The sequence below is a fragment of the Aythya fuligula genome, chromosome 2 (assembly GCF_009819795.1).
Source record: "Aythya fuligula isolate bAytFul2 chromosome 2, bAytFul2.pri, whole genome shotgun sequence".
NCBI lineage: Eukaryota > Metazoa > Chordata > Aves > Anseriformes > Anatidae > Aythya > Aythya fuligula.
In genome coordinates this window covers 125,087,392-125,103,036 of record NC_045560.1, presented here as the reverse complement: position 1 = coordinate 125,103,036, position 15,645 = coordinate 125,087,392, and the positions used below count along the sequence as shown (strand labels likewise).

At 37.5% G+C, this 15,645-nt stretch overlaps 1 protein-coding gene across 1 annotated transcript in view; it reads left to right on the top strand.

Moving 5' to 3' along the window:
* The window catches only part of SLCO5A1 (solute carrier organic anion transporter family member 5A1), an 80,532-nt gene that overhangs the window by 23,253 nt on the left and 41,634 nt on the right, over positions 1-15,645 (top strand). The window contains exon 3 of the mRNA XM_032181139.1: positions 12,176-12,308. Within this exon, the coding sequence (XP_032037030.1) occupies positions 12,176-12,308 (133 nt within the window). The remainder of the gene's footprint in view (positions 1-12,175; positions 12,309-15,645) is intronic.

Genomic DNA, 15,645 nt, shown 5'->3' with positions numbered 1-15,645 from the left:
TTCTCATATATATATATATTTATAGGAAATACTAACACTGCAAGTTAGTAGCACTTCTATTTTTTATAACATACTAACATATCTTATTGTGATGGGGAATGAGCTCCAAATGAGGTCCTAAATCACAGTTACAGATCGTATCTTAGAAAGAAAGACAAATGTAATTATAATATTCCCATTAAAAAGAACCTTTTATAACAGTAATTACTTTTTTGATGATGCACTCAGTATTTAAACTATGACATTTAATTGAACTGATTAAAATATTCAGATGGTTTTGCTCTGACAAATTATTACTCAATTAAACTTGATTTTTAGAATATATTGATTTAGTCATTTTTTTCATGTAGATAAAAATGATTTATTTTTTACAAGGTTGAAATATTTAACTTACATTGTGTTATTTTGATTTTTATGTAGGAACATAGATTAGCATTAAAAAAAAAGACTATTTTTACTTGACATATAAATTCAAACCAAACCAAAGTAAATAAAATGCATGTAATAATGTCAAAACAAAATATTTTCATAATTCTTATTTGATTACTGACTTTGCATATCAATATCTACTTTTTCCTGTGAGATGGATATTCATTTCTTTCAGGACCCCAACTAAAACAGACTGGGCAATTGTATTTATACATTGAATCAGTTTGTTACTAACAAGTGGTGTTTGTGGTAGTTTTCTGTCCAGAGTAAATATATAAAAGAATTTCCTTCCTTTCAGTTTCTTACAAAACCATATTCCTCCCTTTCCTCCATGGTTGTGTTAGGTTCCCATCTCTCTCTCTCTCTCTCTCTCTGTCTCTCTCTCTCTCTTTTTTAAACTTCTAGATCTTTGGCTATTCACAGTCTTTGATTTATCACAGTTTAGCAGAGCCTTTTCAAGCATGAACAGCAGCAGCTCTGGTTCTGTATCGTATTTTATGGGACCGTCTCAAGAGTGCTAGGGCACTGTGGGAACATTCCATGGTCAGGCTTGGCGTAGCCTGGGTTCCCTGAAAGACCTCTCACTTAGATCATATCTATCTAAGATCTAGGAGGTGGTTATCTAGATCTGGCTATTCGGCTGTCAAAGTCTGACTAAGCACTATAACCACTTCTAGGTGGTTTTATTTCTCCTGCCCTAATTCTATTAGAAGTTGTGGCTAGAGCCACTAAGAACAGTTTGCTGTTGCATCAATACCAAAAGCTTTTTGTTGTAGGTAGTGGTAGACAAGATAGCCTGACATTTTTATCATCCATTTGTTGTTAACGAAACTGCTCGGACAGTGAAGAAGTTCATTTTGGTTCATCTTCGTGGTGCTGCCATGAAGAACTTGGCTTTGTCCTAGCAGGACATGGAAGTGAATGAAATATCATGTCTACCATGCAATCCCCCTGTAGAGGCACAGAGAAGGAGAGGAGACCCCTACCCGGAACCCAAATCTTAAGTTTTGTTCCAGAAACAAGCATTTCAGCATAATTGCAGTTTTGTGAAATTGCCCAAATAATGCTTGTTCTTATGAGAGTAAAGGACAAATTTTGAAATTGTAGAGGTTTACATAAAAAGGTAGTGTTGTCCAATAGCCAAGATAAATAGCTTTCACTATTTATAACTATTACAGATGGATGGATTTTTTTTTTCAGACTCTTTGACCTGTAATAATATTTTCAATATGGTTTCAGATGTGAGTATAGGGCTGTGCATTTCACTTCATCAATTGTTATTTAATATTATTTTATTTGGGCTATTGCAACTTTCAACCTTTTTGAATGTAGAAAAATAACTTATTTTGCCACACAATAAATGTTAATAAAACTAACGGGGTCATCTGCAAATTACTGGAATAATGTGCTTTTGCTTACAGGCAGATTTTCAGTCAGATATGAATAATGAACTGTAATTCCTGTTGTTTCATTTGAAAGATGAAAATGTAAGTGCAATTTACAAGGAAATCATGAAAAAATGCTATTTGGCTTGTCCTTCTTTGCAGTCTATTAGCAAGAAATAGTCGAGGGAAAAACAATCACCAACATTTTCAATAATTAACCAGTGCCTCCTAGGCATAAACTAATTTTTGAGAGGAAATTAATTCTGAGAGAATATTGAAGTAATTTCCTTCTTTACGTCTTTGTTCCGTTGTCTTGCAGGTGGGACAAAGGAAAAATAAATATACATAGAAAGTCTTTGACTATCAGCAGATAGTCAAATGTTCCATTTGAGGAATATTTGGTCTTTCTTACTTTTGTTCTCACGGTTACTTTCTTAGACACAAGGGGTCTGGTTTTGCACAATAATGAAGTATATAAAATTTGTGTCAAACCTGCCAATGCAAATCTAATATTTGTGTGTGCCGTTACCCAGTCTGCACACAATAACCATTAAAGCCCAGATCCATAGCACATTATTCCAGTAATTTGCAGATGACCCCGTTAGTTTTATTAACATTTATTGTGTGGCAAAATAAGATATGTAGATTTTGCTAAGGAATTGGTGCTTATTCCTGGTTCTTCCTGTGATGTGGGATGGTGTACTTTCAAATCTTGTCCTGAGACTGAAAAATCTGACCAGGCTCTTCCCCTTCTTTTTTCCAAAAGTATGTGTGCTCTCCCTGCAGAACAGAACAAAAGGACCTGAATGACATGTTCATGCCTGATCACACTGCTTGAACGTGATATAAAACTATGACAGATACAGTATACTGTTCTCAGCTGGGTTTTGCTGGTCTTGTGGCTGTGGCCCTGAGCTTTCTCACTGCAATTTTAAAATCACATAATTTTGAAATATTTCAGTCTCTTGCATTTGATTATTAGTGATCTACCTGGTGAGGTTTGCTTGCAAGCCGAATTTCAACTTTCACAGTATATTCACAGATATTTTACAGTTATGATCATTTAAAGAAAAAGTGATGAGATGCAAATCACCAAGCCAGCCTCATTCCAGTTTACTTAAAGGCAATATTAAAGAAGTGAAACTTTGTTTGAAGAGGTTAAGATCAACAGAGTCCATAAGTACGTGCTTAAATTTACACCTGGGGATAGTCCCCAATGCAAAGTAACTGTGTGTTCATGCTCCTTCAACTGCCAAACAAGTTAAAAAAAAAAAACAAAGGCAAGCAATTAAAAGGCAGAGATGAGATATTCCCATTTGACATGACTTAACGGAAAGAATGACTATTACTCAAGGGGCTGCTCCAGTATCTCTTAAAGACAGCTGACAGCTTCAGTGTCCTGTTATTAGGACCATAACTGACTAATATGACAGAAGTGCCTGCCTGCCTCACGAGAATAGCCCCACTAACTTACAGGGTCGTGCCTGCGTGAATAATTCACTAGCTTTCAGTGTTGGAATGAATGGGAAATAAGACAAATTACCTAGCAAGTTATTTCTTGGATTTTGGAGATCAAAGTTTTTAAAATGATTTACAGAAGAAGTTGGCTTAGGATTTAGGTTAGTGGTTATATACAGTAGATCATTTTCTGTATGGAAATGAATGTCACGTTTATGACATTTCTTTGAAAGTAACTTTGCGATGCTGACAGGTCAAGAATTCAGAAGGGGCCAAGGAGGCATTCAGTACATATTTACTGAATAGTTTATGTCTTTGCCTAGTTCTACTGGTTAAATGTAGCCACATGAGAAAATATGTTCAGAAAACATTTTTTTTTTTTTAAATCAGAGCCTGGGCACAGAGAGCTAGTAACCATCTTGGGAGTCGTTATTTTATATTTATAATGCAACATACTGACAGGGACTTGAAAAACTTGGAGGTAAGATGCGGAGCTTTTTTGATAACCGATTTCCAGAGAAAAACAGCTAAGAGCAAAGTTTTGCCTTTCAATTCATCTTTTGACATCCTCATTGCACTCAGTACAAGTAGTGTGTGTATTTGTCTGAGAGCTAAATTTCAATAAAAGTGCATTTCCACATCAAAATTGTGGAAAAATACCTTGGGGGCTTAAGAAAGATGGTTTTGATTGTTCTCTTATTCATGCATTTAAGTAGTTGTTGACACTTGTTTTGTAAAAAATATTTCTTTCCGAGACCTAAAGTGCTTAATACCTCTTTGTCTGTAGAAAGAATGTCAGAGCACCTTAGTTTTCAGTTTAGGTTCTGATCAAGCAAGTATAGACAAGCTCATCTGTGGTCACACAAACCATTTACATTGGTAAGGACTTTGGGTATTCTTAGAATCAGAGATAGCTGTATGTGCTTTTGTAATACTGTCACCAGAAGGTTTTTCGCTTATAATTTGTTTAATATCTGATAATGCTTGATATGCTTAAATATCTGATCCAAGAATTTTCTCATGGTGTCTTAATTCAGTTAACCACATTGTTTTGGAAACTGCACATGAAAATTGCAGCTGTTTTCATTGAACTCTTGCAGCAGATCTTCCTTTCCTGTATTTACTTAACAACCACAAGTCATGCTTGGTAATGTTATCAGTAAATGATTATTTATAGATGAATGTAAAGACAGAAAAGCCAGATTTTTCAGAAAACAAAAACAAAAACAGTAGTAAGAAGTTAATTTTAAATGAAACGGAATTGTCTCTAAAGAGCAGAATGGTTTCCAGTTGACTATTGGGTTTCTACTTAACAGAATTTCTCTCTTTTTAGGAATAAAGAAATAAAGATCTCATTTTAAGCACTGGAGTAGTTTTCCGTGGGGCAATCTTTCTCTGGGTCTCTCTACGGCTAAAATAGCTTGGTACAAATGCAAACTTTTATTCTTCAATATTTTGAGTGTTTTAAAACTTTGCACTGAATGCAGATAGCTATTGATAGTGTATCCCAATGACAGGTGCTGAATTCGGTGAAATTTTGCCTTGTAGTCATTGTGACTCCATAGCATAGTGAGTGATACGGAGCAGCATTGCAGTGACATTGCACGCAAGAGGCACACATTGGGATAGGCAGCTTATTTTAGCATGTTTTGTTTGGGCTTATTTCCGTGTTTTTTGTGACATTAGTATTGGGTCCTGTGAAAATGATTGTCGTATTTTAGAATATGGCCACAAATGGAGAAAAAAAAGCATATAGCAGTTTAGAAATGACAGCTCTTTAAGCTAGGAAATGAATTTGTTTTGATACAAATGATATCTTAGTAATAAATCTGTAAGAGAAAAGTAAAAATATAGTGCTTTTGATCTGATATCAGCAAGTCACTGCATATATTAATATTTAATTTAAATTTTATAATTTTTAGTAGAGCTGTGAGCTGGACCATTCATTTTAGTTTAGTAGTAGACATGTAAAATTATGCTTTGTCTATGTTTCTCTAAAAATTTGTCTTCCAGACCTGTTGAATCTGCTCATGAAAGTATTATCAAACGCATTCTATACAAAGATCAAGGCAGGCTACCGGAGTAGGTTTGTTTCTCTATTTATTATTTTGCATACAACATTGGATCTGATAGACTTCTAAAGTCGTGGTAACTCTAATACGTTTTGAAAGGAAATTATTGAAAGTTTTGAACTTTACATTGTTATCTGAAGTGCAACAATGCTCAAAGCATTGTTTTTTTTTTTTTTCCTAAGCAAATACCCACATAAAAGAAAAATCTCCTAAAGCATGTATAGATAGGGTTGGCTGGGTGTTCATGAAGAAAAGAAGGAAGCGAACTGCATGATTTCCTGACTTCAAGGCTTTTGTGAAATATGCTTGGGTCCTGCTCACAAGTCCTCTCAGTTTTGTGTCCTCAGGCTCAAGTGTGGTTAAAACTTACGTTTTTTTTTTTTTTTTGGATAGCTTTCTCTGTGGGTGAATTTAGACAAATGAGGTAAATGTGCCTTTTGGCAGAGTAGTGTTTCTTTGGAAGCTGCCTTATGTTTACTCCTTGCCACTCCATCACAGGTGCTGGGACACGAGAGGGGTTGGGGAGGGCTTGGAAATTTGTGTTCTGCATTGTGTTCTGCCTGCCAGCTTTGTTCTGTGAGTGAATCAAAACCTGCTCTCTACCCTGAAGAAATATCCTGCTGTTTACTCTCCAGTGACAGCACAGCTCAGCATTTATAGGAAACACGCTGCCAGTAGGAGTAGAGAGGATGCCATGGTACCATCGCATGGCACTGCTTCTTTGGCTTACAAAATCCCAGTCTGTAATCCCCTGTGACTTTCTTTCTTTCTTCCTGTAGTCCCCTAAATCTCACAACATATAGAATGATCTCAGTCAGAATTATATAAAGTCCATTTTGCCATTTCTGCTAAAGCTCATTCCTCAGCTTGTAGACAGGTAACCTATAAACATGGGCCATTTCTTATGAATTCGCATGAGCATTTTGTTTTCTTTTTGAGTTATTTTTATTCTTCCTTGTGCTGTTCTTTCAGGATGAATGTTGTTCAGCAGGCAGGACACAGTTATTGCTTTGGTGAAATAAATTATACTCCTGGCCTTTCCACTCTACTACATAACTGTAGGTGATTCATTTTATTTTTTGTACCTCTGCTTCCTAATCTATAACTTCATTTTATAACGGCAATGAAGTTTTTGAAGTAAAAATTTGAAATCTACAGATAAAAAAGGATTATGTCTGCATCTTACTAAAAAGTGTCCTACAAATCTACCAAAATATCAGCTCTATTGCAGGAGAAAGCTTGCATATGAAAAAGAAATAAAAATACTCCAGAATGAACACTCTAGTTTTTGCAGGAATTTGCAAATTCTAAACTTTAATTGAAAACAGAATAAAAGTGAAATTCTGCTTGCCTTACACATGTGTGAAATGAACAGTTGTACTATGGTGATGTGCTGCCAAGACCGTAACAATGGGACCTTTGAGAAATGTTCCTCTCCATTCAGTGATATACTCTGTGTGGTGACATGTGTGTGTACACAGAGATGAGAGGTATCGAGCGATGTATTCCTTTGTTTTTACTCTTAAACCAAAACGGCTTTTTTTTGAACCCAGAAGCTACATGACCTGGTGTAGGCCACTGATGTGGACCTTCTGTTCCTCTAGGCACAACATGATGCCTGTTACTTTAGCTGATGTTAGCATTACTAATGCAAAAAATCAAAAGACGGAGGAGTAACACAGTATGCATTTCAAGATGCCACAGGGATATGTTGTATATTCGCATACACAAAACATATTGAAGTTGTCATTTTGTGCAATTAGAGGAGGAAAGGGAAAGTATTTTTGTGACCTCTGTTTAAGTGTATTTTTGTGGTGTGGGTAGACTGAAAAAGTATCTTTGGCAACCAAGTTATTTTATATATGTGTTGTGAACATAGGGATTTTTGGACCCATAGAGGATTCAGTCCATCTTACTGCTATCACAGGGACTTTGCTGCAACTATTTAGAGGCTATGCAGAGTCTTCTCTGGAAGCAAAAAAGTCTACTTATTTTCATTTTTGTCAAAATGGCAGCATTCGTTGGAACATGTCCCAAGATAAACTTTTCAATGGAGAAGGAAGACATTGCTTAATCCTGTGTCACTTTGGTAGGTATGTTACATGTGTAATTCAGTTACTGTTGTTTTGACTCCCATTCTCTCCCATCCAGCATCTTACCTGTGACAGACATTTGTGTCTAAGCGTAGCTAGCCATAGTCAGTAAGCCATATAGCCTTGCTATCATGTTGCACCTGAGATACTATGCCATGCCAAGGGCATCCTCAGTGAGGCAGAGAAGCTCCTCAGATAAAACAAGAGAACTAAAATATCTCTAGATTGATAAATATCAATGGGACAATGGTATATAATGAACAGTTAACTGAGTGTGTCTGAGCTAGGATCTTTTTACTCTTTTACAGTCTATGTCAGGCTCAGACAGAACTATTTTTCAGAACTACAATCTGAAAGACCAGGTTTGGGAGGGCTGGGAAAGGCTGTCCTGGGTCAATCTGAAGAGAAGCAGTACCCAGAGAATGAGGTGTGCTTGCTAGTGCAAACTTCTCTCCACAACACTTGGCTCTTGAAGGAAAAGGGAACCTTAAAAGACTATGCAAGGTCTTTTCAGTCTTTGAAATTATCTTTCTAAATGACACATAATTTCAGTAGACTATCCTGTGCTTTGGTTTGAAGACAGAAGGTCCTACATCACAGCAGCAGCAAGCTATGACAAGCTCTGGGAAAAAAATTAAAAATAAAAATACATTTGTAAGGTCTGACCTGAGCTGGTTGTGTTGGGTACCACAAGTAGTCCTCAAATACATGTATAATTCAGATAAGAGTGGTTGACCTGCAGTTGTTTTTTCCTGGAGACAACCACATTCCCTGAGAATTGTACAGTGACTTGTCAGCATTGAGTATGGATATGGCTAATACAGTAATTCTGAAAGGTATGATTTTTTCATTTCAGTGGAAACCAATCAGAAGAGAATTAGATATCTGTTGTAGCCCATATGTCTGTATTAACAATAGTTTCCCTATTTATTTCTGGAAGATGACTTATGCTTTGGTACAGAACTATAACATATAGCATACATCATCTCTATTTTATCATGAAAAAGGAGATACTACTGCTATTTTATAGTATATTTTTATGATTTAAGAAATTTGAAGATAGCTTGCACATATAAGCACCTGTGAAGATTATGGTTCAGAGTTTGAGGCACATCCAAAGTTTGTTCAAGTGCAACTTAATCATAGCATATCCTGAGTTGGAAGGGACCCACCAGGATCATTAAGTCCATCTCCTACAATTAAAAGATCATCTGGATGCCATTCAGCCTGCCTCGGCAACAGAGAACTCCTGTGTGCTTCTTGATCAGAAATGTGTGTTACTTCTGTAGTCACAGCTTCTCTGCTGTTGAATCCGAGCATCTTCCTAGATCAAGACCTTAGACTGTGGCCCAAAAAGGGCAGCTCAAAGAAGGCTAGCTGAAAAGGCCAGGCAGGGGGCTGAAAGGAAGGTGTTCCTACATCACCTCCATGTTTCAGAACCTTCTTCATCAAGAAGCTGCAGACCTTCTGGTGGCCTCTGAGTGCAATAAATTATGGAGCAGTTGTCCTCAGAACTTTATGTTTGTGAAGAGGTTTCAGAATTGATGATGCCCTGACTGAACCTGTTTCCTCTTTAGTTTCCTCTCTATATCATCCACCAGTCTCAGTGTCCTGTTTGGGAATCAGTTTTCCCAGGCATTGGGGTGCAATATCGTGGAGTCTGTGATCAGACTTTCACAGATCCAGGATCCTAGAGCAACCTGCCATGCTGACTCTTGGAGATGGCTCTACCTTCACTTTCACAGCAAGGTTTGGGGCAGACTTTTCCAAGTACCCCATTTTGATATACCAGTATATTTTACTTGCCATGCTGTACCGTTAGTCCTGTTTAGAAATCCAGATCAATCTACTGTAGTTGGTATCTGGTCTGTGATAGTGGTCATTACTGGGTGCTGGAGAAGATGCTGCAAAGTGTCCTAAAATGGCAGCTGTGGAGCTCGTGTGCTCAAGTGTTTCCTTAAGCCCTGGTCCAGACATGTGGGGCACCCCCATTTTCTGAAAGATCAAGAATGTTACATGTTATCTGTAAGCTACATTAAAAAAAAAAATCTTGAAATTTGAACAGCATATAGTAATTTAAAAATACTTTTGAAATGATTGGCAGCATCCCCTATTCTAAGGGAGCACAGTGTACACTGATATTATTATTTTTACTCTACAGTATTTCTGCTTACTAAGAATATCCTGTGAGGTTACCAGGTATATATAATGCAAATGCTGAGCAGTACTTCTAAGCCTAAACAGTTGCTGCATTTTGCCTCTTTCAGTAGTGGACTTGAGGCTGAATAAATACAGCATAAGTATTTTTTCTGAATGCTGAAATGAATGGATTAGGTCACTCTTTTACTCCCTTTGTGTTTCCTTTCTGTAAACTTTTTAGAGACCTGAGGTTGCTGTAGTTGTTTGGATCTATTTTCCAATGAAACATTATTGAACATAATTTATTATATTGGAATGAGTTTATTATTAGTTTTTCCCTTCCTTATGATGTGGATTTTACAAATAACAGTTAGTGTGTTTTTTTCTTAACCACTTACCATTAAGTAGCAGTGTTACAATGTCTCGTGGAGCATTTTACACATGCAAAGGATTGTTTGCAATCAATCCAGAGGGGAACATGTCTGGAATAAATTTAAATAGTGAACACAGTTCTGGAAACCATTATGCAAAAACGACTTTAGAGAAATCTAATCATGTGAAATTGCAGTTTCATAAAAATTGAAAATGTGTTTAAGAAAGAGTAACTTAAAAGTAATAAATCAATTTGCAGTCTGAAGACATTTTTTTCTATACGCAGTTTCCTTTTTGTGGTAGCTTCTGTGATTTTTTCCCCACACTATAGCTCTTTGATAAATGTCACCTTCTTACTCATGAGATTGTTTTTCTCCTTCTCTTCTTTCAAAACATTAGATGAAAATGTACAAGTTATTTCAGTTTAATCAGGCAGATTTATTGATTTCCTTTTAGTTGTTTGTCTGTGAGATATACATGTAGTTTGCTATACCTTGTAGCACAGTATCCCAAGCTCTTACAACCCCATTATGCAACCCCAGGCTGCAGCTCATCTGACTGAGGATGGGACCAAACAGTATGGAGCCTGCACACTGCCAGGGAGAGCAACTGGCACACAGAAACGATGTGGAGATGGAGATTTTGGAGTGAAGATGTTGTTTTGAGATAATTCGGTAATCAGGTTTCTTCTGATGTGCTGTGTAGTGAGACTGCAGCACCTGAGCAAATGTTGCTGTGCTGCTGGAGTTTGATTTTTTTGTGGTCTCAGACGTGGAAGTGTGCGGCAAAGACCATCCCTTACAACCCATCTGGTCTTTCATGCTTCCAGCCAGACACTACGGGAAGCAGAACAGGAGCATCTTGAAAGGGATGAGTGCTGCAAAATGCATTAGGGAAGAAAATAGATGGAGAATATGAGAACAATCTTTGGAAAATAGCTGTAGTTGTATGGTCAAGAATAAATGGATCTTGCTAAAGGTATCTAATTTTAAGGCTGAGGTAACTGACCTTGGCTTAGTTCAGAAGTTGATTTGGGATTTGCAGAAGTAGAAGAGGAAAGGAGTGGAACTGACAGGATTTAAGGGCAAGACAAATGATAGCCTTTAAATTATATACCTTTAAAAGCTGGAAATGAGAGCAAGATTTCTAAATCTCAGCATTCAGTTCTTGTCAGCAAGCAACAGATATTTCTGTCTGCTCCTGCTGATGTCTCACAATTATATCTGTACTGGGAGCTGCAGAAAGTTTTCCTGGGTCTGAGGTCCAGTGGCATCTTGGCCCCACTCTAAGATGAAATATCTGCCGTCTTTTATTGCCTCTGTCTCTCCCTTGCTCCTGGCAGCACTGGCACACAAGCCAAATGGGAGCTGCGATGCTTTCTCAATGGATGATTGAACTGCAAGAACTGGAGGCTTCACTGTGTGGAGTATTTTGTACAAGACACAGCAGACAGGAGCCTACTCTGTTATTTTGAGTGATAAGGATTTTGCTGTCATCCAATGTTCAGACCAATGATATTGTAAAATATATGCTTGTAGGTTTGCATGTGAGATTTTTTTTTTTTCATTTAACTTGCTTTTTAAATTAGGAAATTTCCTTAATAATAACATTAACATTTTAAATGTCCTGAACAAGGCAAGAGTCTTCTGGAAATATAGTATATGTGAGCTCTTGGTACCGGTGTGTACAACAAGGCTAAGTCTGTGGCTGCACAGTTAAAAAAATAATTCTGTCAACCTCCAAAATAGGAGTACTTGATTTCTAAACTCTGATGGTTCTTTTAAATCCAGCATTAATCTGATGGTAACTAAGTTGGAGTGTTGGAGTCTGTTCTTTGGTGCCATGCATTATTTTTATTCTTTGCTTACCATTACTTATATTTTTTCTGTTAATATTTTAAAATTTGTTAAGTTTTTATTCAAAGGAAATGTTACCAAATATGAAAAATCTTGTCAAAATGATATCTGCTTTCCATCCAAAATGCCAAAATACTGTATACTTCCATCTGTAATTTGACTGAAAATGTGCAGAAAGCAGTAATTTTCTTACTGATATTTTACTTACACAGAAATTGCTGCCTTTGAAGATTGCAAAAAAGGGCTCTGAAATTTCTGGGGTGCAAAATTCCCTGCTTTAAGAGGCATCTTTCACTTTTAGATCCCCAATTTACATACAAATAACTAATGAAGTGTTATTGATTAACAACTCTGATCTTTTATTTCCTCAGCTATCATGTATGTAATGGGAGCACTTGGTCCTGCAGCTGGCTACTTACTGGGAGGACTTCTTATTGGTTTCTATGTTGATCCTAGGACAACTGTTTATATTGACCAGAGTGATCCCCGATTCATTGGAAACTGGTAAGGGTCAAGCATTTTTCAGAATGACTCTCTAAATTGCCAGTAGGAAACTGGGACAGGGTCGGAAATCATATCCCTTGAGGGCTTGTTTGGGTCTGTAGGAGGAGGCTGAGGAAGAAGAATATGCTGTATTGATTATGATACTAGCTCCTGACAGAGAGGAAATGCTGCAGAAACACGTGTGTACACTTAATGGAAAACCTCCTGCTTTTGGCTCCAGGACTTCCTCTGACTGACACAGTTGGTGCCGATTGACAGCACTCGGCACAGGAATGGCAGGACAGCATACTGGAGATTTTAGGAGGTTGTCAAGAACACTGCTGCCCAGAGCCTATCCCTTCCTGATGGAAGCTGGGTAAATCCCAGCTTTGGTTTTCCAAAACAGGCAGCTAGAAATGCTGAACTCTGCAACCCAAATGAGAAATAGTAAACTCATTTACGGTTGTCTAGGAGAAAGAGATAGGATGGTGTCATAACATAGCCTTTCTGGTCTTGTTACTCTGGGTGATGGCTTGTGTTTGAGTAGCAGATGATGTAAACCATCACATTATTCTCTAGTAAACAGTACGTTGCCAGCAGTGCTGAGATGTAACAACCGTAATCCTTAGATGATGTCTTTGTGCAGCCTTTGATATGTGGCCTGCTTGGAAATGTCTTCTTGAGGAAGCGTGTCTTGAGGGGGCTTTGACTGGCTTTTTTTTCCCCAGATAATTCATAAATATGTCTTGAAATCTTCATGCAAGTCCAATGAAGACTGAAGTTTGTCATCTCAGGAGGAAGCCCCTGCTGTGCATCTCAGCTGTTAGTTGTGTTGGTGGTTTATTTCAAGGAGCTTATCAGCATCCTTGAATCATCTTGTTGGCTCTTTAGAGAAGCTGGGGGGCTTGCTTTTGTTTCAGCACATCTTTGATGTGTTTTTTCTCTGATTCTTGACTCCAGTATTTTATAGAGTACAGTTTTAGGTCTTGTGCACTGGATTATTATTTGTCACTATGCCACTTCAGTTAGACCATATCTGTTTCTTTTTATCCTACAGTGATCAATCCTGACAGTTTGATATGAAAAATCATTCTTTAGAGTGTTCTTAATACTTTGAAGGTTTATCACTGCTTTATATGTCTTATTTAGCCCAAGAGCATTGCTGCACAGGTCTAGCTGAATTTTGAATCAGAGAAGATGAAACCTGAGAACTCGGTTCACCTGTGACCTTGGGATTAATGACTCTGTGCTCTCATCCATATACTGACATATCTCACAGGAAAGATCTGTGATGTGAATGTGCTACAGTGTTAAAAAGAGCTTTGACTAATTTTGAATAAGAGATTTGAAACCAGAACAAACTATTATACATTTCTAGTAAAATTCTTATGTTTATTGTGCTTTTAGGGAAATGTTTCAGTTATTCGACTGAAATCTCAAACAGGCCCATAAATATATCCATTAATTGAAATCAGCGGGGCTATGTGAAAGTGAGGCAGACTTTAATTTTGAGTTTGTCTATAATGTAACCACTGAGGTAGCTGCCTTGTAGTGTGGGCACATCTCTGTGACTGTAGCTTAAACACATAAGTTAAGGATAAAATAACCAAAGCAGCATGGACATAACCAAAGCTGCTTCTCAGGCCATGTGCACCGAGTTCTGTGAAGCAGCTGATGGACTGCCACTACTGCTAGTACACAGCTAGCTTGGATATCTGTAATGTTATCATAGCCAAGTGTGCAAGAGAGATCTGGCAAAAAAATGCCTGTCCTTTCTCATGAATTACAAGTTCAACTTCCCTCCCTCGGAAGACTGAGTGCCAGGGTTGGATCCTCAGCATCTTTCAGGAGTGCTGTAGCCAATGAATCTGTGGCAGTAGTGGTGAGAGGTCACTTTGTACAAACATTTCTGTGCTCAGGCTTTGAGAGTACCTACTGTGCCAGGCCTTGCAAGCAAAAGGGACTAAAGAGTGTAGTTTGTGCATTTGGAAGATTTTATGTTAAACAGGGTTTTATGTATCTTCAATATCACCTAAACAGGTATCTTGGTGATTTCAGTTTTAGACAGGGGTGCTGGTAGAAGTGATGCAAATAAGACTGAAGGAAGGGCAGGAAATCAGCTGTCACAGCATCTCAGCAAGCGAGTCATGTTCTAGCCAGCACAGAAAAGTTATTAATTTTTTCCATCACGTTGATTAAATTGGTAGATTGGCTACTGCCAAATGGTGTTCCAGGTTGCTGTATTACTCTGTTGGTTTTTGGGTCTCTACTTTTTTTTTTTTTTTTTTTCTGTTAACTTTCTCAAGAGTATTGCCTGTTATCAAATATCTGGTAATTAGTTTCACTGTCTGTGGTGGCTTCTAATAAAAGTTCAGTGGCGCTTAGAGCATTTGTGCCTTATTCTCTTTTCTTTTCTGAAGCTTTATCTACCCTTTAAAATTACAGTCCTAATGGTGTTACCACTGGTCCTTTGTCCCTTGTTACTTAATGACTGCCTGGTTACAGAGGGCTCTGAAAGTGTAGACTTTCCTTCCATTGAAGTCTATTTTCTGGGACTGTGACATTTACTCCTTGCAGGGAAGTGCCACATATCCAAATTTATTTTTATGTATGTAATCTAACAATTTGAAATATAAGAGTAGTCTAGCACTTCAGAGAGCTGACATGCTTTTCAAAAGTAGGGTGCAGTTGAGATAAGTTAATGGGCAATCATATTTGAGATTTCTCAGCCTCATCTCCTTTGAAGTGAATTAGTGTCTTTGATTTTCATCTTTCCTTTATTATAGCTGTAAGGTTCCTAACTCTACTTATCACAGGAACCAGTGGAAAAATTCCACTATTAAAGGAGGCAATGATTACAAGATAGTAAATATAGCAACAGTGATATACAACAACAAAAATTGCTCAGAGGTCTGTTTTTTTTACTTAAGCTGCTCCTTTCTAAGAGGTATTTTGCATATATGCAGGACAGGCAACCTGGCTTATCTCATGTCAGACCTGATAAAGTAAGTGCTTCTCTCAGGGTTATTTCTTATTTGATTTTCCTCGTTTCACAGAACTTGGGTTGCACACCTGGGTTTTGCACACCTGTTTTTTGTAGGTGCTCTGGGCTAAATTACAGGCCAGCTGTCTTTGCCATCCCATCAAATGTTTAAAACTGCTTTTTATTCAAGTGTGGTAACTGTGGGGACATCTGTTAGAAATCATCTGTCATGTTGTTGTCTTTAAGAACTGCTAATATGCGGTATAGGGATCTCGTTAGTTGTGGAGTAGCCCTTGGCAGTCTGTCAAGTGCTTTGAATCAACTTTTCTTTTGCTGACACTTTTTGAAGTGTTTACCTAGTTCTGAATCTGTTTA